Genomic DNA, 24167 nt, shown 5'->3' on the forward strand with positions numbered 1-24167 from the left:
TAATTGTATCCAGTTTAGGCTTGAATAGAGACTGGGAGTTTAGGTTTGAATAGAGATTGGGAGTGGAGGGTCATTACACAAAGTAAAACTATTTCCTTAGTATTCCCAGAAGGGAACCAGATTTTCAACAGAAGTCAGGCTCTCAAAAGCTAGGTAAAAGCCCTGGCTGTGGATGAGGCTACCAACAGCTCCCACTTCCTCCATAATCACCCCATTACATGAGAAGAGGATGCTTATATACTACCCTTCTTCCCAACATACCTTGCTGTGGAGGCCTACAAATCCCAATAGCCCCTTGAACTATATTTCCAGGGAATCCTTCTGAATGAGAGAGGAGCCTTGTGCTACCCACATGTCAGGGCTCCAGGCCTGGGCTTTCGACAGAGTCAAAAGCTTGGCCTCTCTCTCAAACTACCACCCTAGGATTATTTCGTCAGCTCAGGGGTTGTCTCTTGTTCCCCTGGGCTCTGTCTTTGCAGTATAAACCCTGGCATAGGGGAGTATGGCCTCAGGGACTTCTCTCCTCAGTCTTAAAGGGCTACTATATCCCTATTAGAGTCCTCAACAAAGCTACCAGCAAAAGGTCTCAACTGCCTATATACCTGGATAGAAAACCCCTTGTATTCCCAGATACCAGCACACAGGATATGTGATCTGCTGGAGCAGGGAAGTCAGAGAGCTCCCTGGGCCTTTTATGTGGGCAATGAAGTCCCCTCCCTGGAAACAAACTCCAGATCAGTTTATTGCCTTCTGGTCTCACCGCTGCAATTGAATGGCCCATTATCAACAGCTCATATAGGGGCACAAAGGAGAGGAGTCAATCCCTTACCCCTTATTAAGGCAAGCAGCTCTGTTACGACAGATAGCTTCTCAATGAGGGTGTTACAACAGTATGATTATGTATAAGGTCATATTTAGAAATTAAGAGAGCTCATTTTCAGGAAGTGCTTGTTGAGAGGGGGCTATAAATGTGGAGGAAGGAATAAAACCTGAATGTTTCACAGTCCTGACTTTTTCTCTTTAAGCTCATGGGATGGCTGCCCTCTTGACCAGCACACCAAGGACTGAAGCAGGGGCTTCCAGAGCTCAAACCATGAGCTGCTACATCCTGAGCAAAAAAGCCAAGCTCCATGATCCGCTTTGAGGGCAACATGGAATACACACTCACCAGTAGGTTCTACTCGCACACAGAACGTGCATCAGAAGTGAGTCAGCTCCTGAAGGTATGTGAAATCAGAAACAAAGAGTGGGGGAAGGAAGACAGGGACACAATAATCATGGCAGCATGCTCCCTGATCCCTATCCCCAAGCAGATGGGCCCGAAAGGGGATGTGTTTAGCACTTAGATGTTTAGCACTTAGTCCATTTTTTCCACAGGACTCCTGTCTTATTCAGTGCCCAGGATGGATCTGCTCTGGGGATGAATCAGTGTTGTGTAGTAAAGCAGACTGTTGACTGTAAGATCCCTGCCTTATTTGTTGCAGAAGTAGGAAGGTGTGTGAGGAATGAGGCAGGGGCTGGCAGAAAGAGAAAGAATGGTCTCCTGGTTAAGGCAGTTGAATGCTGCCCTGAAGAACTGGATTCTATCCTTGCCTATGCCACAGAGTTCCCACGGGATGCTAGGCAAGTCACTTAAAGTCACAGCATTACAGAGGTGGTTACAAATTGTGTGTTCCTCATTTGTCTGGGTGCCTGACTTCAGACCCAAGAGTCTGATATGCAGAACTGCTTGGGCACTCACAACTGCAACTGAAGTCAATGTGCTTTGAACATATAAAGTACTAAGTACTCTGAAAAATCAGGTCCTAGGCACCTCAAATTGAACATCCAAAATGAGTGGCTACTTCTGACCTTAATTTCTCTGTGCCTCACCTCCCCATCTGTAAAATAGGGATAATAGCACCCCCTCACCGCACTGGGGTGTTGCAAAGATAAATTCATTAATGTTTGGGAAGCATTCAGAGACTATTGTGATGAGCACCATATAGTAGATACATAAGGAAAACAAAAGTGGAGCAGACAATGCACAGTGGTGTCCCTGCAGCAAAGCTGATAAAAGGATTACCAAGACATATTTTGAAGGACTGGGATATCTTCTAGGCACGTTGCATCTGGAAATAGATAAAAGAATCCAGCCAGTCACACACCTGCCTCACGAGAGTGCCCATTGCCTTATGAGAAAAAATAATGGGAGCAATAAAGCAAATGGGAAAAGAAGGCACCATGGCTAATGTCACAGAGCCCGCAAGCTGGATAAGCAGCATGGGAGCCAGCGAGAAGCCAGGCAAGCTGCACATTTTTGTAGATCAAGCAATTTAAAGAAAGCACTAAAAAGAGATATTGCTACCAAGTGCCTACAACTGAAGGAATATTACCTGACCTGGCAAAAGCAAAAATATTCTCAGTACTTGATGCCAAAGACTGATATTGGCAAGTGCTTCTGGATAAGGAAAGCACCTACTTCACCACATTCTGGACACCAGCAGGTAGATACTGATGGTTGAGAATGCTGTTTGGACTCAAACCTGTGGTAGAAATATATCAATACTGCAGCTAAACATACTAGCAGGACTTGAAGGGAACAGCATCATAGATGATGACATTGTGGTGTACAGAAACAGTGACAGCATGGCAGAAGCTTTGGCAGATCACAAGCACAACCTCATCTGCCTGCTAGAAAGAGCCAAGGAAGTACATCTAAAAATAAATAAGAGATGGGGCTGGGAGAATCACTCCTACAAAAGAGAGAGCTGGTAGCTTTGTGTCAAGGTCCCTGTTACCGACAGAAGAAAGATATTTAAAAGGAATGTCTTGTAGCTGTGTTTGCATGTGAAAAATTCCACCAGTATGTTCAAGGATGGGAAGCCATGCAAGTAGAAAGTGACCATTAACTACTAGACAACACTTTTTAAACGCCACTGCTTGCTAGTGGCCCCAAACTGCCTTCAGCCCATGCTACTGAAACTGCAGTTGTAACTTAGACCATATGCTGCAAGAAAGAGACTGAGATATACTTAATGGACTTCTTATCCAGAGCAGACTTGTCACACGAAAATATGGCAACTGAACAAGAATCAGAAGCTCAACCTGATAGAAATATGGAAAACACAGAAAGACAGAGAAAGCATCAACCAAGCCAGTTATGTGCCAGTTTTAAGAATCTGAGAACAGACTAGACAAGACAGAAATTTACAGGTGTTCACACCCATCTTTCTGTCAGGATGGCCATCCACCAGGGGAGAAACCACACCCACTTCTTAAGAATACTGGCACTATTGAGACAAATCGAGCATCCCAGACACCATCTCATATAAAAGCAGTCAAATCATAACACCCAGATCATTAACAACAGAAATTCTCTCAAGAATACATCAGAGCCAGGGCCGGCTCCAAGCACCAGCGAAGCAAGCAGGTGCCTGGGGTGGCACATGAAAAGGGGTGGCAGGATGTCGGGCTCTGGGGCGGCAATCCGTCCCCGGCGGCGGTGGGAATTCGGCGGCCGCTCCGTCGCAGCGAATTTAGCGCTCGGCAGCAATCCGGCGGCGCGGACGCGACCCTTCTTCGGTCGCTGGCGGCAATTTGGCGGCCGCACCATCACTCCGCCTCCATGTTTGGCGGGCAGGATTCCGCCTCCCCGTTCAGCAGCAAGTTTGGGGTTTTTTTGCCGCTTGGGGCAGCAAAAACGCTGGAGCTGGCCCTGATCAGAGCTATTCTGAATAGAAGCCTGTATCTAGAAAACCAGAGACTCTGTATACTGACCAGATTTGACCAAGTTATCAGAGACCTGGTAAGCAGTTGAAATATCTGTGTGTAGGCCAAGCAGCCAAAAGAGATCATGAAAATACACAGTATTCCCAATAGACCTTGGAGCAAAGTAGCAATGGATCTTTTCATGCAAACCACACAAACTGCATCATTATTGTAGACTACTTTTCAGAATTCTGGGAACTAGACCAATTATTAGACACTACCACAGCAATCATCATAGAAAAAGCAATGAAGTATTGCAGCAGGCATGGTGTCCCAAACTGTGTAGCTTGAGACAACAGATCCCACTTCACTCGCAGTGAGTTTGTGCAATTTACCCATGAATAGAATTTCTGTCAAATTATATCATCACCATACCACAGCCAGTGACATGTCAACATCAAATTGGCATTTAAAATTGCTAAAACTATTAAATAAAGCTGCAAAAAGCAAAGATAAGAAAACATTTCTCACTACTATCACTGGTTGAGTGTCCAGGAGTACAGTAGGACACCATGGCTATATGCCACCCTCATAATCAGTGGGTGAGATGCCCTCAGTTAAAGAGGAAGTTAAGTCTTCAGCCAGCATTTCACAATGTTTCCCCCTTAACACCATCATCACTTGGGTTGAGTTTTGGCCATTTGCTCGTTATTCATATGTTTTTCTTATTCAGGCAAATGTGGTGATGGCTCTGTCCTCCTTTGTCTAAAGATGTAGACTGGTTCTTGTCAATGTTTTCCTGGCACTGAAGCCCATAATGTCTCAGGACCTGCCCTAGAAGTCTGACATATATATTGAAAACTACTCATTTCCAAAACACTTTGACACTTTCAGGCAGGAACCACAAAAGGTCCCATCCTTTCAACAGCTTGCAAAAGTAACCCTAGATGGAAAGTCAACAGAAAAAAAAAACCAGATGTCTTCCAACATAAACATTTAGTGGAACTATCAAGATGAAATTAATGCATATGATGGGACTCTATACAAAGGATATGAGGTCGTAATAGCACAGTGTGATGTTGAAAATAATGGCTAAGCATAACCCACAGTGCTCATCTGAATACAGAATAGTGTTAAAACAGAGCCAGACATATCTTATACTGATCAGATATGATGCTCTCATTAAAAATAAGGTATCCAAGTGTGAAATCTGCAGTAAACACAGAAGTTAGAATGGAAAAGAACCACAGAAACTACATGAGATTCATGCTTGCCTTTGGTCCAAGATTGGTGCAGAGCTATTAGAATTAAAAAGGAAAGATTAACTTTTATTATTGGACCACTACTCATATTTTTTTTTCAAATTGAGCTGTTGTACAACACATCAAGTAAAGTTAAATTCAATCAATATCTATCATCTCAAGTAAAAAAGAATACATACTTTGTTTAATTTGAAGAAATTATGAGAAACTTTCTGGTAAGGGCAGTCGTTTTGTAAGCAGGTGACATAAGGGCTGATTCCATACACATACACGACTTCTCTGCTGCTCACACAATGAGTCATAAGGTAGTCTCCCCGCAGTTCTTAAGGACTGAGGAGAGAGGGAGATTACAACCTGTTCTGCACTTCAGTCTCAGACCCTGCACTTGAGGCAGCAAGCCCCAAACACCTTCCTGAGACCACTTCCTCTTTTGTGGTAAAACAAAATTTCTGCTTCTCTCTTCCTTCCTCCTTCTCTGGGACAGAGCAAGAGTAAAGTGGGCTGGAAACAGCCACAGTCTTTAAAATGCTTCCTCTTCTACACAGGAGAAAGTAGAGCTTTTAAACTAGCAACAACAACACAGAGATCCTGTCTTTACTGGGATTTTTTTGCACTGCTGTAGCTATGCTGATACAGCTCTACCAATGCAAATGTGGTTTGCCCTAGTGTAGCTTACCCCAGTCACTCCCAAAGTTAGTTGAACAGGGCAAGCTGCATTTTACCCCAATATAGTGTGTCTCCATTAATTACACCAGTGTACTTTTCCCTTGTCTAGACAAGTTTGCAGTCTTTAAACTAAACAGTCTTATCCTGAAGTTAGTTGCGTCATCTTTCTGAGAAGGCAACCATCTCCAGTCCAGTCACTAGGATGCTTAGCTACTCCCAGCTCCTTGCTTCCTGAACATGATCTTCAGAAAATGACTACCCTCCTTTCATGAATGCTGTAATCTGCAGTGAAACAGTTAACAATCTTGACATTTATATTCTGGATAGGCTTCAGAGTGAACAGCCCATTTGTTTCTCAGAGCTTCAAGCTTCTTTGTTGTCATCGCTGTGTCAATTTACAATCAGTTCACATTTTTTCAGAGTATCTTCACAAGCATAAGGGCTTACGGTAAATGGATTTTGCCAGCGGAGAAGCCAACAGCCCTTAATGTTTAAAAAAAGGAATGCTTAGATTCTGGATCACAAGATGGCAGCCACCAGGGAAGTTCTTCTTGTGTACTAAGGCCCTGTATGAAAAATCCTTATTATACTTTGTGACAGGGACTATCTTTCTGTTCTGTGTTTGTACAATGCCCAGCACAATGGCATCGTGGAAGGCTCCTACGAGCTATTACGATAAATATATATATATATATTTTAAAAGTTGTACATATCCACTAACCCTCTTTTTGAATTGATAATCAGTTTTGTTTTCCTTTCCCCCACTTTCCAAGCTCAACATCTTACATTAAGTGAATAGACTAATGACTCAGCAAATTTTATTTTAAAAAATAAGTCATTTTTGAATTATCAGGGTGCAAAAAGATATGGAAATTATCAAACATCTGTTTTATTATTTATACAGTACCATGAAGTGTACATAGTGCTTTCCAGAGAAGTACGAAAGACATGTTCCTGACCCCAAGGATCTTACAGTTTAATTCAGACATGCCACTGTGGGAGCTAGGTCACAGTGTATGGGATGGACAAAGGACACAAAAGTGATAGATCATGAGCTTTGCTTATGCTGCATATACTTCTGAGTTCCTTTTTTGGGAGTGGGACCTCATGTTTTTGGTTTTTATTTACATCTCAAGTCATAAACTCCTACAAACAGGAGGATTGTAATGAAAAGATTGATGGATTCTTAGTTCTAGTAGAACAAAACCTGTCAGTAAAATTCTTTGTCAGATTATAAGGACATTAGGGAGAAGTAGGGGAAATATTTCATTAATTTTTATTTCCGCAATTTGTGTAACATTCATCTTCAGGAAGTATGATAAGTTACACAAACACACACAGTTGTCCACCTAAAATTTAGTCATTTTGAAACTCACATGCTGCTATGTTACCGCCACAAATATAGAAGAATAATGTTGGCAGAGTGTCAGTGGGTAATATAAGATGTGTTGAGAGCAAACAAGGAAGGCAAGTAATCAAAGTGTTTATGTGACTTGAGTGAAGGGGGGGAAATGGCAATTTCATTTCAAATACATCTAGAACTTTCTCATTAGGCCATGAAACTCACAGGTATTAATCATGAAAATAAATGTTCCTTGACCTTAGGTACAACACAGTTCTTACACAAGAGAAATGACCAATACAACTCTTTCTCTCATCAAATTACTGAAGATGAAATGCATTTTAAAACAATATCCTAGGTGGATTATACATTTAGACGAGACTTTTGTAAGGACCCCATTTATTATTTTGAAAAGCAATGCAAGTTACTGCCAATAATTAAGCACAGTCCTGTTCATGTCTCACTTATTTTATAGGCTTTGGAGCTGAGGATTCTATGGTTAATAGCCAGTCACCCTATTGTTGACTTGAATTTATCTTTGAAAAAGTTTGGATAGCTGCAAAATGAATCAGCGGTAATATCAGATGGTGTCTTTCAGAAAGGTTTGGTGCTTTTTTATGCTAGTCTATGGGGGTGGGGGTGGCAATAAGGAGGAAACACAAGGATTTTATATCTGTTATTTTGATTTGGTAATAGGGCTGAGACACTAAGACAAAGGCCCCGATCCTGCAAGCATTTACATACACGCTCACTTTTATGTACATGAGTAACACACTGAAACCATAAAGAAGTGGAAAGTCATTTTCGACCCACCAGTTAATGAGGTTTGACTTCAGTTGGAATACTCACGTGTGTAAAGCTACACAGCTGTGTATTTGCTGGATTGGGGCAACATGTAGTTCATGTACTGATTAATGTGCCATGCCTACCTCCCCCACTGAAGTCAATGGGACTCCATGCAGACATAGCCTTCCATCCACAGCCTACATGGTGCCTTAGCCCTGGTCTACACTAGGACTTTAGGTCGAATTTAGCAGCATTAAATCGATGTAAACCTGCACCCGTCCACACGATGAAGCCCTTTATTTCGACTTAAAGGGCTCTTAAAATCGATTTCCTTACTCCACCCCTGACAAGTGGATTAGCGCTTAAATCGGCCTTGCCGGGTCGAATTTGGGGTACTGTGGACACAATTCGACGGTATTGGCCTCCGGGAGCTATCCCAGAGTGCTCCATTTTGACTGCTCTGGACAGCACTCTCAACTCAGATGCACTAGCCAGGTAGACAGGAAAAGAACCGCGAACTTTTGAATCTCATTTCCTGTTTGGCCAGCGTGGCAAGCTGCAGGTGACCATGCAGAGCTCATCAGCAGAGGTGACCATGATGGAGTCTCAGAATCGCAAAAGAGCTCCAGCATGGACCGAACGGGAGGTACGGGATCTGATCGCTGTATGGGGAGAGGAATCCGTGCTATCAGAACTCCGTTCCAGTTTTCGAAATGCCAAAACCTTTGTCAAGATCTCCCAGGGCATGAAGGACAGAGGCCATAACAGGGACCCGAAGCAGTGCCACATGAAACTGAAGGAGCTGAGGCAAGCCTACCAGAAAACCAGAGAGGCGAACGGCCGCTCCGGGTCAGAGCCCCAAACATGCCGCTTCTATGATGAGCTGCATGCCATTTTAGGGGGTTCAGCCACCACTACCCCAGCCGTGTTGTTTGACTCCTTCAATGGAGATGGAGGCAATATGGAAGCAGGTTTTGGGGACGAAGAAGATGATGATGATGACGAGGTTGTAGATAGCTCACAGCAAGCAAGCGGAGAAACCGGTTTTCCCGACAGCCAGGAACTGTTTCTCACCCTGGACCTGGAGCCAGTACCCCCTGAACCCACCCAAGGCTGCCTCCTGGACCCAGCAGGCGGAGAAGGGACCTCCGGTGAGTGTACCTTTTAAAATACTATACATGGTTTAAAAGCAAGCATGTGAAAGGATTACTTTGCCCTGGCATTCGCGGCTCTCCTGGATATACTCCCAAAGCCTTTGCAAAAGGTTTCTGGGGAGGGCAGACTTATTGCGTCCTTCATGGTAGGACACTTTACCACTCCAGGCCAGTAACACGTACTCGGGAATCATTGTACAACAAAGCATTGCAGTGTATGTTTGCTGGCGTTCAAGCAACATCCGTTCGTGTGTTATCCTCAGGAGAGTGAGATATAATCCATGGTCACCTGGTTGAAATAGGGTGCTTTTCTTCAGGGGACACTCAGAGGAGCCCATTCCTGCTGGGCTGTTTGCCTGCAGCTGAACAGAAATGTTCCCCGCTGTTAGCCACAGGGAGGGGGGAGGGTTGAGGGGGTAGCCACGCGGTGGGGGGAGGCAAAATGCGACCTTGTAACGAAAGCACATGTGCTATGTATGTAATGTTAACAGCAAGGTTTACCCTGAAAGAGTGTAGCCAGTGTTTTATAAAATGTGTCTTTTTAAATACCGCTGTCCCTTTTCTTTTCTCCACCAGCTGCATGTGTTTCAATGATCACAGGATCTTCTCCTTCCCAGAGGCTAGTGAAGATTAGAAAGAAAAAAAAACGCACTCGAGATGAAATGTTCTCTGAGCTCATGCTGTCCTCCCACACTGACAGAGCACAGACGAATGCGTGGAGGCAAATAATGTCAGACTGCAGGAAAGCACAAAATGACCAGGAGGAGAGGTGGCGGGCTGAAGAGAGTAAGTGGCGGGCTGAAGAGAGTAAGTGGCGGGCTGAAGAGAGGGCTGAAGCTCGAATGTGGCGACAGCGTGATGAGAGGAGGCAGGATTCAATGCTGAGGCTGCTGGAGGACCAAACCAGTATGCTCCAGTGTATGGTTGAGCTGCAGCAAAGGCAGCTGGAGCACAGACTGCCACTACAGCCCCTGTGTAACCAACCGCCCTCCTCCCCAAGTTCCATAGCCTCCACACCCAGACGCCCAAGAACGCGGTGGGGTGGCCACCGGCCAACCAGCCACTCCACCACAGAGGATTGCCCCAAAAAAAGAAGGCTGTCATTCAATAAATTTTAAAGTTGTAAACTTTTAAAGTGCTGTGTGGCATTTTCCTTCCCTCCTCCACCACCCCTCCTGGGCTACCTTGGTAGTCATCCCCCTATTTGTCTGATGAATGAATAAAGAATGCATGAATGTGAAGCAGCAATGACTTTATTGCCTCTGCAAGAGGTGATCAAAGGGAGGAGGGGAGGGTGGTTAGCTTACAAGGAAGTAGAGTGAACCAAGGGGCGGGGGGGTTTCATCAAGGAGAAACAAACAGAACTTTCACACCGTAGCCTGGCCAGTCATGAAACTGGTTTTCAAAGCCTCTCTGATGCGTACCGCACCCTCCTGTGCTCTTCTAACTGCCCTGGTGTCTGGCTGCGCGTAACCAGCAGCCAGGCGATTTGCCTCAACCTCCCACCCCGCCATAAACGTCCCCCCCTTACTCTCACAGATATTGTGGAGCACACAGCAAGCAGTAATAACAGTGGGAATATTGGTTTCGCTGAGGTCTAACCGAGTCAGTAAACTGCGCCAGCGCGCCTTTAAACGTCCAAATGCACATTCTACCACCATTCTGCACTTGCTCAGCCTGTAGTTGAACAGCTCCTGACTGCTGTCCAGGCTGCCTGTGTACGGCTTCATGAGCCATGGCATTAAGGGGTAGGCTGGGTCCCCAAGGATACATATAGGCATTTCAACATCACCAACAGTTATTTTCTGGTCTGGGAATAAAGTCCCTTCTTGAAGCTTTTGAAACAGACCAGAGTTCCTGAAGATGCGAGCGTCATGTACCTTTCCCGGCCATCCCACGTTGATGTTGGTGAAACGTCCCTTGTGATCCACCAGAGCTTGCAGCACTACTGAAAAGTACCCCTTGCGGTTTATGTACTCGCCGGCTTGGTGCTCCGGTGCCAAGATAGGGATATGGGTTCCGTCTATGGCCCCACCACAGTTAGGGAATCCCATTGCAGCAAAGCCATCCACTATGACCTGCACATTTCCCAAGGTCACTACCCTTGATATCAGCAGATCTTTGATTGCGTGGGCTACTTGCATCACAGCAGCCCCCACAGTAGATTTGCCCACTCCAAATTGATTCCCAACTGACCGGTAGCTGTCTGGCGTTGCAAGCTTCCACAGGGCTATCGCCACTCGCTTCTCAACTGTGAGGGCTGCTCTCATCTTGGTATTCATGCGCTTCAGGGCAGGGGAAAGCAAGTCACAAAGTTCCATGAAAGTGCCCTTACGCATGCGAAAGTTTCGCAGCCACTGGGAATCGTCCCAGACCTGCAACACTATGCGGTCCCACCAGTCTGTACTTGTTTCCCGAGCCCAGAATCGGCATTCCACAGCATGAACCTGCCCCATTAGCACCATTATGCATGCATTGGCAGGGCCCATGCTTTCAGAGAAATCTGTGTCCATGTCCTGATCACTCACGTGACCGCGCTGACGTCGCCTCCTCGCCCGGTAGCGCTTTGCCAGGTTCTGGTGCTGCATATACTGCTGGATAATGCGTGTGGTGTTTAATGTGCTCCTAATTGCCAAAGTGAGCTGAGCGGACTCCATGCTTGCCTTGGTATGGCGTCCGCACAGAAAAAAGGCGCGGAATGATTGTCTGCCGTTGCTCTGACGGAGGGAGGGGCGACTGACGACACGGCTTACAGGGTTGGCTTCAGGAGGCTAAAATCCACAAAGGGGGTAGCTTTACATCAAGGAGTAGTTCAGGCAGGACTTCACGGAGGGTTCCAATAAGAAATGGTGCACCTAAGTTATTGTTCTTATTGGAACAAGGAGGTTAGCCTGGCCTCTGATTGATACATGGCTAGATCTACCTCGCTGCACCTTCTCTGTGAGTGACTGCAGTGTGACCTAGAGGAATGAGTCCCCTAGACAGGGGAGGAGGCAAATGATTACAAAACAAATCTGGTCTATTTCTTGTTTTGATCCACTCCATCTATCTTTTACATCTTTGGCTGGCAGCAGACGGTGCAGAAGGACTGCAAGCCATCCACATCTCATGGCTGCTCGGCAGAAGATGGTACAGTACGACTGCTAGCCATCCTCATCTCTTGCCTGCCTGGCAGAAGATGGCACAGTACGATTGCTAGCCATCTTCATCTCTTGCCTGCCCGGCAGAAGATGGTACAATACGATTGCTAGCCATCGTCATCTCTTGCCTGCCCGGCAGAAGATGGTACAATACGACTGCTAGCAATCCGTATTGCCTGCCTGCTCACCATTAGACGGTTCAATACGACTGACTGCAGGACTAAAGAGAATGACCTGGTCAAGTCACCAAAAATTTAGTCCCTGCGCCCATGTCTGCCCAGGCGCTCCCAGCCGACGTGGCCAGGAGCACCTCGGACATGACGAGGACGGCTATCAGTCATACTGCACCGTCTGCTGCCAGAAGGCAATGGGTTGCTGCTACTGTGTAGCAATGCCGTACCGCGTCTGCCAGCACCCAGGAGACATACGGTGACGGTTACCTGAGCGGGCTCCATGCTTGCGGTGGTATGGCGTCCGCACAGGTAACTCAGGAAAAAAGGCGCGAAACGATTGTCTGCCCTTGCCTTCACAGAGGGAGGGAGGGAACGGGGGCCGGACAATATGTACCCAGAACCACCCGCGACAATGTTTTAGCCCAATCAGAGTGCTCCATTGTGACTGCTCTGGACAGCACTCTCAACTCAGATGCACGATTGTTTGCCGTTGCTCTGACGCAGGGAGGGGCGACTGAGGACACGGCTTACAGGGTTGACTTCACGGAGGGTTCCAATAAGAAATGGTGCACCTAAGTTATTGTTCTTATTGGAACAAGGAGGTTAGCCTGGCCTCTGATTGATACATGGCTAGATCTACCTCGCTGCACCTTCTCTGTGAGTGACTGCAGTGTGACCTAGAGGAATGAGTCCCCTAGACAGGGGAGGAGGCAAATGAGTACAAAACAAATCTGGTCTATTTCTTGTTTTGATCCACTCCATCTATCTTTTACATCTTTGGCTGGCAGCAGACGGTGCAGAAGGACATATTGCCTGCCTGCTCACCATAAGACGGTTCAATAGGACTGACTGCCGGACTAAAGAGAATGACCTGGTCAAGTCACTAAAAATTTAGTCCCTGCGCCCATGTCTGCCCAGGCGCTCCTGATCAACCTCACACAGGCGACCAGGAGTACCTCGGACATGACGAGGACGGCTACCAGTCGTATTGTACCGTCTGCTGCCACAAGGCAATGGGTTGCTGCTACTGTGTAGCAATGCCGTGCCGCGTCTGCCAGCACCCAGGAGACATACGGTGACGGTTACCTGAGCGGGCTCCATGCTTGCGGTGGTATGGCGTCCGCACAGGTAACTCAGGAAAAAAGGCGCGAAACAATTGTCTGCCCTTGCTTTCACGGAGGGAGGGAGGGAAGGGGGGGACTGACGATATGTACCCAGAACCACCCGCGACAATGTTTCAGCCCCATCAGGCATTGGGATCTCAACCCAGAATTCCAATGGGCAGCGGAGACTGCGGGAACTGTGGGATAGCTACCCACAGTGCAACGCTCCGGAAGTCGACTCTAGCCTCGGTACTGTGGAAGCACTCCGCCGAGTTAATGCACTTAATGCACTTCTGTGGGGACACACACACTCGAATATATAAAACCGATTTCTAAAAAACCGACTTCTATAAATTCGACCTTATTCCGTAGTGTAGACATACCCTTAGCTTGTCAAAATCTTGAGAGCTCATCTCCTGAACTCTTGGCTGCTCTCCCCATTCCAGGATTGCCAACCCCCAAGCCTTCAACAATCATGAGTCAGGCCCTGCAAAAATCATGAGATTTAAAAAAAAATAAATTTTACATTTTTATTTAGTTCCTCACTTTTGAACTGTTGGGCAAAAATCTGGCCCTGGTGAAGTCAATGGCAAAACTCCCATTAAGAAAAGGAGTATTTGTGGCACCTTAGAGACTAACCAATTTTTTGACTTCAGTGAGGTCAGGATTTTATACTTAGGGTATATTTGTGACATGTTTTCAAGATTTTTCTCCTCAGTTATGAGGGCGAGAAATGTATTGTTTTTTAAATGAAAACTGAGGTTATCACATAATCCCATGACACCAGGAGCTGGACACTAAATATAGGAAGATTTGTAATGAAATCATAAAAGTTGGTAACAATGCCAGTCTAAAACTCATTTGATTGTAGTCTAATTAGGCTGAAGTATCGTGCATACAAGATATCCAGAACAGTAGATATTTTGCCTTTTTAAAATGTTTTCAAATATTTCTTAAATACATTAGACCAAGTTCTACTTTCAGATACACCATTGTAAATACGGAGTAACTCTAAAGAAGCAAAGGTATTCAGATATGCAGTGGTGCAACTCAGAGGAGCATTTGGCCTGTATGGTATAAATACAAAGTGGATGTTTTAACAAAGATGATAAATCCATGTCTGAAAGTTTCAATTCAAGGGTTTCTCTAAAACCACAGCTTCTATATGAACAGGTTAGTAAATATGGCATAGTTTATAATTAGGTCTTATTCGTGGTCAAGTCAATTGCAACAATTCAGCTGCTCTGTAACAATGTCTTTAATTTTAACTCAAGCAAATAAAACTAGTTCCTTGCCACTTTGTGTCCTAATCCCATCAACTCCCATAAATAAACCAGGTTGAGTCAGCTCAGTACTTTGATGGGAGGCCTCCAAGGAACATTTAGGGCTTGATCCAAATCCCACCGAAGTGAATGGAAGCATCTTCTTTGACTGTATAGGATTTTGGCTCAGGTCCCTAGATGAGTGCTTCAGGTACTGATAGTAGTGATAAAGTAAGTGACACTCCTCTATGGGAAAAAATGCCCCAACGTGATGTATACGGAAATGATGATGATGATGTCATCAGCTTTCTAGCAAGATGTTAAGTTGAGGCCAGGACTGCTTGCAGTGATAATAACAATAAATACCTAGATTATATAAATTAAAGTTTACATGCACTTTTCAAAAGATTAGCAGTTGTCACAGAGTGTGGGGGAGTCCAGGGCCTGCACCCCTCTTCCTGGGATTCACTGTGACTCTCAGCCAGCCAGTAAAATGGAAGGTTTATTGGACAATAGGAACACAGTCTAAAACAGAGCTTGTGGGTACAACCAGGACCCCTCAGTCAAGTCCTTCTGGGGGGCAGGGAGCTTAGACCCCAGCCCTGGGGTTCCCTGCGTTCCACCACCCAGCACCAAACTGAAACCAAAATCCCCCGAGCAGGCTCTCTCCTGCAGCCTTTGTCCAGTTTCCCGGGAAGATGTGTTACCTCCCGCTCCCCCTCCTGGCTCAGGTTACAGGCTCTCAGGTCTCCCATCCCCAGTGAAACTCTCCTGCCACATTCCCAGCTCAACATTCCCCCCCCTCCCTGCTGCATCACATCTCTCCCCTCTTCGAGACTGAACTGAGCGGGGTTACTCTGACCAGTGACCTGGGGAAGTTCAGGGCCCCCTCTCCGGAACAACGCATCCGCTATCATGTTGGCACTTCCCTTCACATGGACCACATCCAGGTCACCCTGCAGGAGCAGGCTCCACCTCAGGAGTTTGGCGTTGGCTCCTTTCATCTGGTGCAGCTAGGTCAGGGGAGAGTGGTCGGTGTGCACGGTGAAGTGTAGCCCGAAGAGATAGGGCTCTAGTTTCTTGAGGGCCCACACCATGGTCAGGCATTCCTTCTCGATGGCAGCATAGTGTTGCTCCCGGAGTAGCAACTTCTTGCTCAGGTACACGATGGGGTGTCTCTCCCCTTTTCATCCTCCTGCATTAACACCACCCCCAGTCCCGTGTCAGAGGCGTCGGTGAACACCATAAAGGGCTTGTCAAAGTCTGGGTTTGCCAGAACTGGGCCACTGACCAGAGCCCCCTTCAGCGCCCAGAATGGCATTGAGCTTCCGATAGTCCACACAGAACCGGATCGACCCGTCCTTTTTGGGGACTAGCACCACTGGCGAGACCCAAAGGCTGGCAGATGGCTGGATCACCCCCAAAGCCAGCATGTCCCTGACCTCTCTTTCCAGGTCCTGAGCAGTTTTCCTTGTGACTTGGAAGAGGGAGCATCTTATCGGCGGGAGCGATCCTGTCTGCACCCGGTGGACAGTCAGATTAGTGCATCCAGGCTGGTTGGAAAACAGCTGTCGGTATGGATGCAGCACCCCCCTGATCTCAGCTTGCTGGGCAGGGGTTAGCTGATCCGAGAGGGGAATTGTTTCCAGGGGTGAACCAGCTCTGGTCCCAGGGAATAGATCTACTAAAGGGTCATCTCCCTGCTCCTCCCAATGTCCACACACGGCCAACACCACATTCCCCCTGGCGTAATATGGCTTCATCATATTCACATGGTACACCCATCGGTGGTGCACCTGGTTAGACAGCTCCACCACATAGTTTACCTCATTTAGCTGCTTGACAACCTTGAAAGGGCCCTCCCAGGCGGCCTGTAGTTTGTTCTTTCTCACGGGGATGAAAACCATCACCGGACCCCCGGTGGCATAGGCACGGGCCCGCGCCATGCGGTCATACCAGACCTTCTGCTTCTTCTGGGCTCTGGCCAGATTCTCCCTGGCCAGGCCCATGAGTTCAGCAAGTCTCTCTCGGAAGATCAGAACATACTCCACCACTGACTCTCCATTGGGAGTGGCCTTCCCCTCCCATTCGTCTCTCATCAGGTCCAGGGGGCCCCTTACCCTCCTTCCATATAACAGTTTGAAAGGTGAAAATCCAGTAGACTCCTGGGGTACCTCCCTGTACGCGAACAACAGGTGAGGTAAGTATTTGTCCCAATCTTGTGGGTGCTGGTTCATAAAGGTTTTCAGCATCATCTTTAGTGTCCCATTGAACCTCTCCACCAGCCCATTGGACTGGGGGTGATAAGCTGAGGCCCAGTTATGCTGGACCCCACATTTCTCCCACAAGCACTGGAGCAGGGCCAACATGAAGTTGGATCCTTGGTCTGTCAAGACTTTCTTGGGGAACCCCACTCGGCTGAAAATGGTCAGGAGCGCATCTGCCACAATGTCTGCTTCAATGGAAGCTAAGGGCACTGCCTCGGGGTAACGGGTGGCAAAATCTACCACCACCAGAATGTATTTCTTCCCCGACCGGGTCGTCTTGCTGAGAGGTCCCACTATGTCCATGGCCACCTTCTGGAAAGGCTCCTCTATGATGGGCAAAGTTTTCAAAGCCGCTTTCCCCTTGTCCGGGCCTTCCCCACTCTCTGATGGGGTCACAGGATCGGCAATACTGCTGGACCGTGGTAAAGACCCCGGGCCAGTAAAAGTTCTGCAGCAACCTCTGCCGGGTGTGCCGGATTCCCTGGTGCCCTGAGAGGGGGATGTCATGGGCCAGGTACAGGAGCTTGCGGCGATACTTCTGGGGTACCACCAGCTGCCTCCTGATCCCACAGGACTCCACTTCCCCTGGGGGAGCCCATTCTCAGTACAGGAACCCCTTCTCCCACAGGAACCTCTCCTGGCAACCTTTCCTCATGGTCCGTACCACACTGAGGTCGGCCAGGTCCCTGAGCTTCCGCAAGGAGGGATCTTTCTGCAACTTGGCCTGGAACTCAGGGGCTGGGGAAGGGATGGAGCCCGGTTCCCCCTCATTGGCCGGGTCTGAGGCCACAGCCTCTCTGAGCCATGCCCCTCGGTGCTCCCTCCCCACCAGGGTAGGGTCCGGTGCCTCTGGTGTGGCACCCTCCCCAAGATCAGGGCGCAGTGCCCCTCGCCGGCTCTGGCTATGGGTCACAACCAGGGCGGTCTGGGGGTTGCTTGGCCAGTCCTCTAGGTCCCCCCCATCAAAACCTCAGTGGGCAAATGGTGGTGCACCCCCATGTCCTTGGGGCCTTCCTTGGCCCCCCATTTCAGGTTTACCCTTGCCCCGGGCACCTTGAATGGGGTCTCGCCCACCCCCGTCAGAGTCAGGTAGGTGTTGGGCACCACCCGATCTGGGGCCACCACCTCGGGCCGGGCCAGCGTCACCTCCGCGCCCGTATCCCAGTATCCATTGACCTTCCTCCCATCCACCTCTAGGGGAACAAGGCACTCTCTCCAGAGGGACAGCCCCACGCCCACCCTGTAAACTGAGAACCCTAAGTCCAGAGAATCCAGCCCTCTGGCGGAGCTGGCCTGGGGTACTCTTCCCTCCTGAGCAGGTGGTAAGCTGGCAGCCCCCCTTTCCTGGGCCATCTGCCCCTCGTCCAGCTGGGTCCCTACCCAGTTAACCCTGGGTAGGTTGGGTCTGCTCAGACTGTCCCTGAGCCTGGGGCACTGGGTCCGTATGTGGCCTCTCTGGCCACAGTGATAGCAGCTCAGGTCACGTTGGTCCCCTCGAGCAGGTCGGATGGTCCTGACACCAGGCATTCCCCTTGGGAGGGGGTTCTCCATATTTCTCCGCTGGGAGGTCCCATGGTGACTCTCTCTCTGCATCATGGGGGGCCTGTTCTTTTGGGACTCCTCCCGGCTACCCCTGACCGACTGTTCACAAACTCGTTGGCCAGCTGCCCTGCATGCTGTGGGTTCTCTAGCTTTTTGTCCACCAACCATAGCCTCAGGTCAGAAGGGCACTGTTCATACAGTTGCTCCAATACAATTAGGTCAAGCATGTCCTCTTTAGCTTGGGCCCCAGCTGTCCACTTGCGGGCATATCCCTGCATTCGGTTGACCAGTTGTAGGTATGTGACCTCAGGCATTTTACACTGACTCCGGAACCTTTTCCGGTACATCTCGGGGGTCAGCCCAAACTCATGGAGCAGGGCCTTTTTAAACAGTTCATAGTCCCCTGCCTCTGCCCCTTTCATTCAGCTGTACACCTCCACGGCTTTGGGGTCCAGTAAGGGGGTGAGAAACTGGAGCCTGTCTGCAGTGTCAACCCTGTGCATCTCACAGGCATTCTCAAAGGCCGTCAGGAAGCTATCTATGTCCTCCCCCTCCTTAAGCTGGACCAGGAAGCACTTATCAAAGCTCCTTGCAGTCTTGGGTCCCCCTCACTCACCGCAGCCGGGGCCCCACTGCTCCTCAGCCTGGCCAGCTCCAGTTCATGCTGTCTCTGCTTCTCTTCATGCTGCCTCTGTTTCTCCTTCTCCTCCTGCTCATGCTGACGTTGCTTCTCCTCATGCTGATGCTGCTTTTCATGATCCTCCAGCTCCCTCATTTTCATCTCCCTCTCCCGTTCCAGTCACCTCCGCTGCAGGGATGGGGAGCTCTGCCGGGAGGATCCCCTGCTGGCTGCCGGGGTCAGGGTGCCCTCGGTATTCGCTGGGCTTCCCCCAACCCCTCCCCCAGGCATAGGTAGGAAGGGTCTCGGGATGTCCTCGGCAGCAGTCTGACCCCTCCCAGCCCAGTCAGGCCCCAGGGCCCACGCTCCATCCACCAGGCGGCTTCCCTCAGGGACAGGGATCGGGTCATCCAAGCGATCCCTCTCCTCCAACTGGGCAATCAGCTGTTCCTTGGTGGACCTCCCAATGCGCAGCCCCCTCTGCCTGCACAGTTCCACCAGGTCACTCTTAAGGCATTTAGCATACATCTCCCCGCTGGCCACTCGCAGGCCTGTGCAGCTTTCCACGGTTTCCAGGAAGAACCCCTAGAGTGCCAGTTCTTCTTGAGGTCACAACCTCTTTGCCAGGGTTGAGCTGCAGACTTCTCCGCCCCTGGGACCGCTCGCTGCAATCCCCCAGGGGACCGTGTTACTGCAAAAGTCCTTCTCTCTGGTCACACACTCCCAGGGGTTAACTGCCCCCTGAAACCGTCTCTCTTTGAATCTTCAGCATGCCTGGTCCCCGTCAATCCCCCTTCGTTTTACTGTTCCCCTGTCACTTACTGCAGGAAGCGCCGTTCACAGGGTGCAGTAGATCCCACCACTACCACCAGTTGTCACGGAGTGTTGGGGAGTCCAGGGCCTGCACCCCTCTTCCTGGGATTCACTGTGACTCTCAGCCAGCCAGTAAAATGGAAGGTTTATTGGACAATAGGAACACAGTCTAAAACAGAGCTTGTGGGTACAACCAGGACCCCTCAGTCAAGTCCTTCTGGGGGGCAGGGAGCTTAGACCCCAGCCCTGGGGTTCCCTGCATTCCACCACCCAGCACCAAACTGAAACCAACCCCCCTCCCCCCAGCAGGCTCTCTCCTGCAGCCTTTGTCCAGTTTCCCGGGAAGATGTGTTACCTCCCGCTCCCCCTCCTGGCTCAGGTTACAGGCTCTCAGGTCTCCCATCCCCAGTGAAACTCCCCTGCCACATTCCCAGGTCAACACTCCCCCCTCCCTGCTGCATCACATCTCCCCCCTCCCTGCTGCATCACAGCAATACTATCCTAGCTAAATTCCAACTGGGGTATTTATATTTTACTCTCTCCAAATTCTCCCTGTCATCACACCTGTATCTCTTCCTGGCCTAAATTGCTGCATAGCACTGCTGTGCACCATTAAACAGTTGCTTTCTTTCAACTGGGTATTAGGTGACGGGCTCATTCTATCCAGTTTGTAAAGTACTTTGGGATGAAAAAGCACTATAGAACTGAAGACTCATTATCACGAAAGAACATAGCAATGATATTGATCTTCCTGGCCCTTTCGTTAGTGTTTTTAGCCATGTTGCATTGGCTGTATTAAGGGAATGGTCAAGAAAAATTAATAAGGAAACAAAAGAAACACTATAGCCAAAATCCCCCATAACGTAAGATTGTTCAGCTATGGGTGTGTCATAAATATAAAGGGAAGGGTAAACACCTTTAAAATCCCTCCTGGCCAGAGGAAAAATCCTTTCACCTGTAAAGGGTTAAGAAGCTAGGATAACCTCACTGGCAGCTGACCAAAATAAACAATGAGAAGACAAGATACTTTCAAAAGCTGGGAGGAGGGAGAAAAACAAAGAGTCTGTGTCTGTCTGTGCGATGCTTTTCCCGGGGACAGAACAGAAATGGAGTCTTAGAATTTAGTAAATAATCTAGCTAGATATGTGTTAGATTATGATTTCTTTAAATGGCTGAGAAATTAAGCTGTGCTGAATAGAATGGATATTCCTGTCTCTGTGTCTTTTTGTAACTTAAGGTTTTCCCTAGAGGGATTCTCTGTTTTGAATCTAATTACCCTGTAAGGTATTTACCATCCTGATTTTACAGAGGTGATTCTTTTTTACTTTTTACTTCTATTAAAAGTCTTCTTGTAAGGAAACTGAATGCTTTTTCATTGTTCTTAAGATCCAAGGGTTTGGGTCTGTGGTCACCTATGCAAACTGGTGAGGATTTTTACCAAACCTTCCCCAGGAAGTGGGGTGCAACGGTTGGGAGGATTTGGGGGGGAAAGACGTTTCCAAACAACGCTTTCCTAATAAATAAACCCAGATAACCGTTTGGTGGTGGCAGTGGAAGTCCAAGGGCAAAGGGTAAAATAGTTTGTACCTTGGGGAAGTTTTAACCTAAGCTGGTAAAAGTAAGCTTAGGAGGTTTTCATGCAGGTCCCCACATCTGTACCCTAGAGTTCAGAGTGGGGAAGGAACCTTGACATGCACAGGGTGCATGAAACTTCATGATGAACTCTTAAGAGCAAACTGTCAGAGCAAGCTATATGATGAACTATAATTAATTCTAAAGCTAATTCATATGCCTGTGCAGTACTAAAATCTAAAGTTGCTATTCCTAAAGGATTTCTATTTTTGTTAACACTTTAACTAAAGACAAAAAAATGTAAAAGACATTAAAACTATTATCTGTTGCTAAATTACATAGTATATGGAATGTAAATGTGATCAGAGCACACTTAAATTCTTATAACAATAAACTACTCTGTTTTCCTCCCCCCTGACATTTACAAAATTCATTTGGAAGAGCAGGATATACCTTACAGAGATTAGTGATAAATCATGTATTTTTAATGAATATCAATAGGAGAAACCCCATGACATAGCCCACCATCTAATTTGATTAAACTGTGCTTAAGGCAACACTACTTCTCTGGCTAGGGAATAGTTCTATAATGACTTTGTGAGCATTATTGCAGGCTGTTTTAATGATTTAATGAACTACCTCTATATTTAGTTCAATAGCCTTAAAATGATTAGTGTTTAAGAAAAATTAGCTCACTTTGATTTGATTCTAGTTGATGGTAAGTTTAAATAACCTAACCCTTCAAAACACAGTGGAAATTTTTTTCCCCTAGAATCATAGCCAGCTAACTGCTAGAAAACATTATGGCAATCATTAATAACAGTTCATTTATGTTTAGCTACAGTACATGGGATGACATATTCATCCCACAAGATGGGCTGCAGTAACATATATTATATTGTATTTTATAATTTTCCTCCGTATTTTTCATGTGAAAAATGAAGAAAAGAACAATCACTGTCTGCCTATTTAATGTGAAAAATATTATTCATCCTTAGGCCACACACACTCAGAATTTTAACTTGGGGGTCCCAAGCACATTTCCTCTTTCCAGTGACACCTGTGAAGAAACTTCCCAGTGAGGAAAAGAAGGGTCTCCAAAAGACCTTATTTGGCTGACTTGGCAGGGAGGCCACTAGGTGTATAATGATTCGCTTGTCAGGCACTGTGATATAAGAATATGCTTTGTTGACTGGCATCTCCAGCATGTAAAAAGACATCATCCCAGGGAAGTGAAAAATTGAAAAACTGTCTCAGTAAGCAAAATAGCCTTGTCATACAAGCATATTTTATTTCAGTACGATTACTCCTAGTACCATTACTCCTGTTACTATTACTGCTGCAAGGCAATGTGGCCAATTGGCTAAAGGACTAGCCTGAGAGCTAGGTTCAATTCCCAGCTCTGCCAGTGACCTTGGTCAAGTCATGTCACTGCTCCATGCCTTCGTTTCCCCATCTGAAATATTAGAATAATGAGACTGACCTCCTTCGTAAAGACCTTTCAGGTCTATGGATGAAAAGTGCTATATTATATTATTATTACCACAGAAACACTGCAGGAGTGAGAAGACCTAACATACACCTAGCATATTTTCTAAGAAGTTGAGTCTTTATCTTAAACTTAACCATAAAAATATCTTTAAAAACTAAGTTAATTTGTCCAACTCATGCCACAAGGTACACTCTTTTGGAAGCCATTCCCACTTGAAGCCTAAGGCCTCCAACAGAGCCTGTGAGATGTAACTTCCACTGAAAAGCAAACCACTACCATAGGAAACTGGGCATCTGAGTGCACACAAGCACCTTTTCTCAATGGTCTTTTGTAACTTAGTCATGTGACATTGTGGCAATACTGTAATAATTCAGTATGATAGTGCGCTATGTGACTTTCTGGGAGACTGCTAGCTCTTTTATAGGTCCCTTCATTTACTCCCCTATTTTTTTTTTCCTTTTTAGCCATCATCTAGATGTTTTCTTCATCTGTTGCTCTAGTACGAGAGATGTACTGAGCTGTTTTATATACTCTGTATTTTGGAGCAAATTCTTGCCCCACTGAAGTAAAGGCAGAAATCCCATTGACTTCACTAGAACAGGATTCCGCCCTAAGCACAGGCTTGTTATGGTCTTCCTGGTGCTGTCATTCTTTTACTTTATTTTTCAGAAAATGTTGTTCTGCTTCACATTCTCAACTTCTTGAACAGGGATAAATGCTAATAGGAAGTACACACAGAAACTGAGATAATTTACCTCTAAATCATTAACAGCTTTCAAGTTGGAATATACACTGAGTATGTTGGGGTGGAAAGATCTCTGTCACCAGTGAGCCGTATGTATCTGGTACTGTTGAAAACTGCTCCGGTCATCTAATTTCCCAAACAAATGGGCATACAAACCATTTATATTTTGTTGTGGTCTTAGAAACAGACCAGATTCTGCTGCTGTTAGATTACACAAGCGGCAATGCTTGCACATGGAAGTTTGCAGTTTTATGACCCAGCTTTAGATCTTCTCACAGCCATGCTCCAGAAACAGGTCCTGGATGTGTGGTAACACACCCCCTCTTTGGAGGTCACCATGGGTGGGATGATACATCCTTTCCCCCCACCTCTTTCATATACAGCATGATATGTGTGCCTCAGGATCAGAGGCAAACATAGACAACACTCCAGACTCTAGGCCTTATAGACTTCAGCCATTGGTGGGTTTGCAGTAAACACGCAAACATCTACTAATAAGAAAAGGGGCTTTATTACGACTGGCAGTAAAGAAAAGATGC

At 47.1% G+C, this 24167-nt stretch overlaps 1 protein-coding gene across 1 annotated transcript; it reads left to right on the plus strand.

The window, feature by feature from the left end:
* Positions 1 to 8491: 8491 nt before the first annotated feature.
* LOC141984566 (uncharacterized) lies at positions 8492 to 10018 on the plus strand. Its single transcript, XM_074947632.1, has 2 exons — positions 8492 to 8897; positions 9477 to 10018. Exons 1-2 carry the CDS (start codon positions 8492 to 8494, stop codon positions 10016 to 10018), a joined length of 948 nt encoding a protein of 315 aa, XP_074803733.1.
* The last annotated feature ends 14149 nt before the right edge of the window (positions 10019 to 24167 follow it).

This window comes from Natator depressus, chromosome 3 (assembly GCF_965152275.1).
Source record: "Natator depressus isolate rNatDep1 chromosome 3, rNatDep2.hap1, whole genome shotgun sequence".
In the NCBI taxonomy this organism is placed as follows: domain Eukaryota; kingdom Metazoa; phylum Chordata; order Testudines; family Cheloniidae; genus Natator; species Natator depressus.

Bases quoted from the DNA above. Each gene is read 5' to 3' on its own strand.
- LOC141984566 (XM_074947632.1), top strand. From the start codon at position 8,492: ATGAAGGACAGAGGCCATAACAGGGACCCGAAGCAGTGCCACATGAAA. The intron at 8,898-9,476 runs GTGAGTGTACCT...TTTCTCCACCAG, and splicing joins AGGCGGAGAAGGGACCTCCG to CTGCATGTGTTTCAATGATC.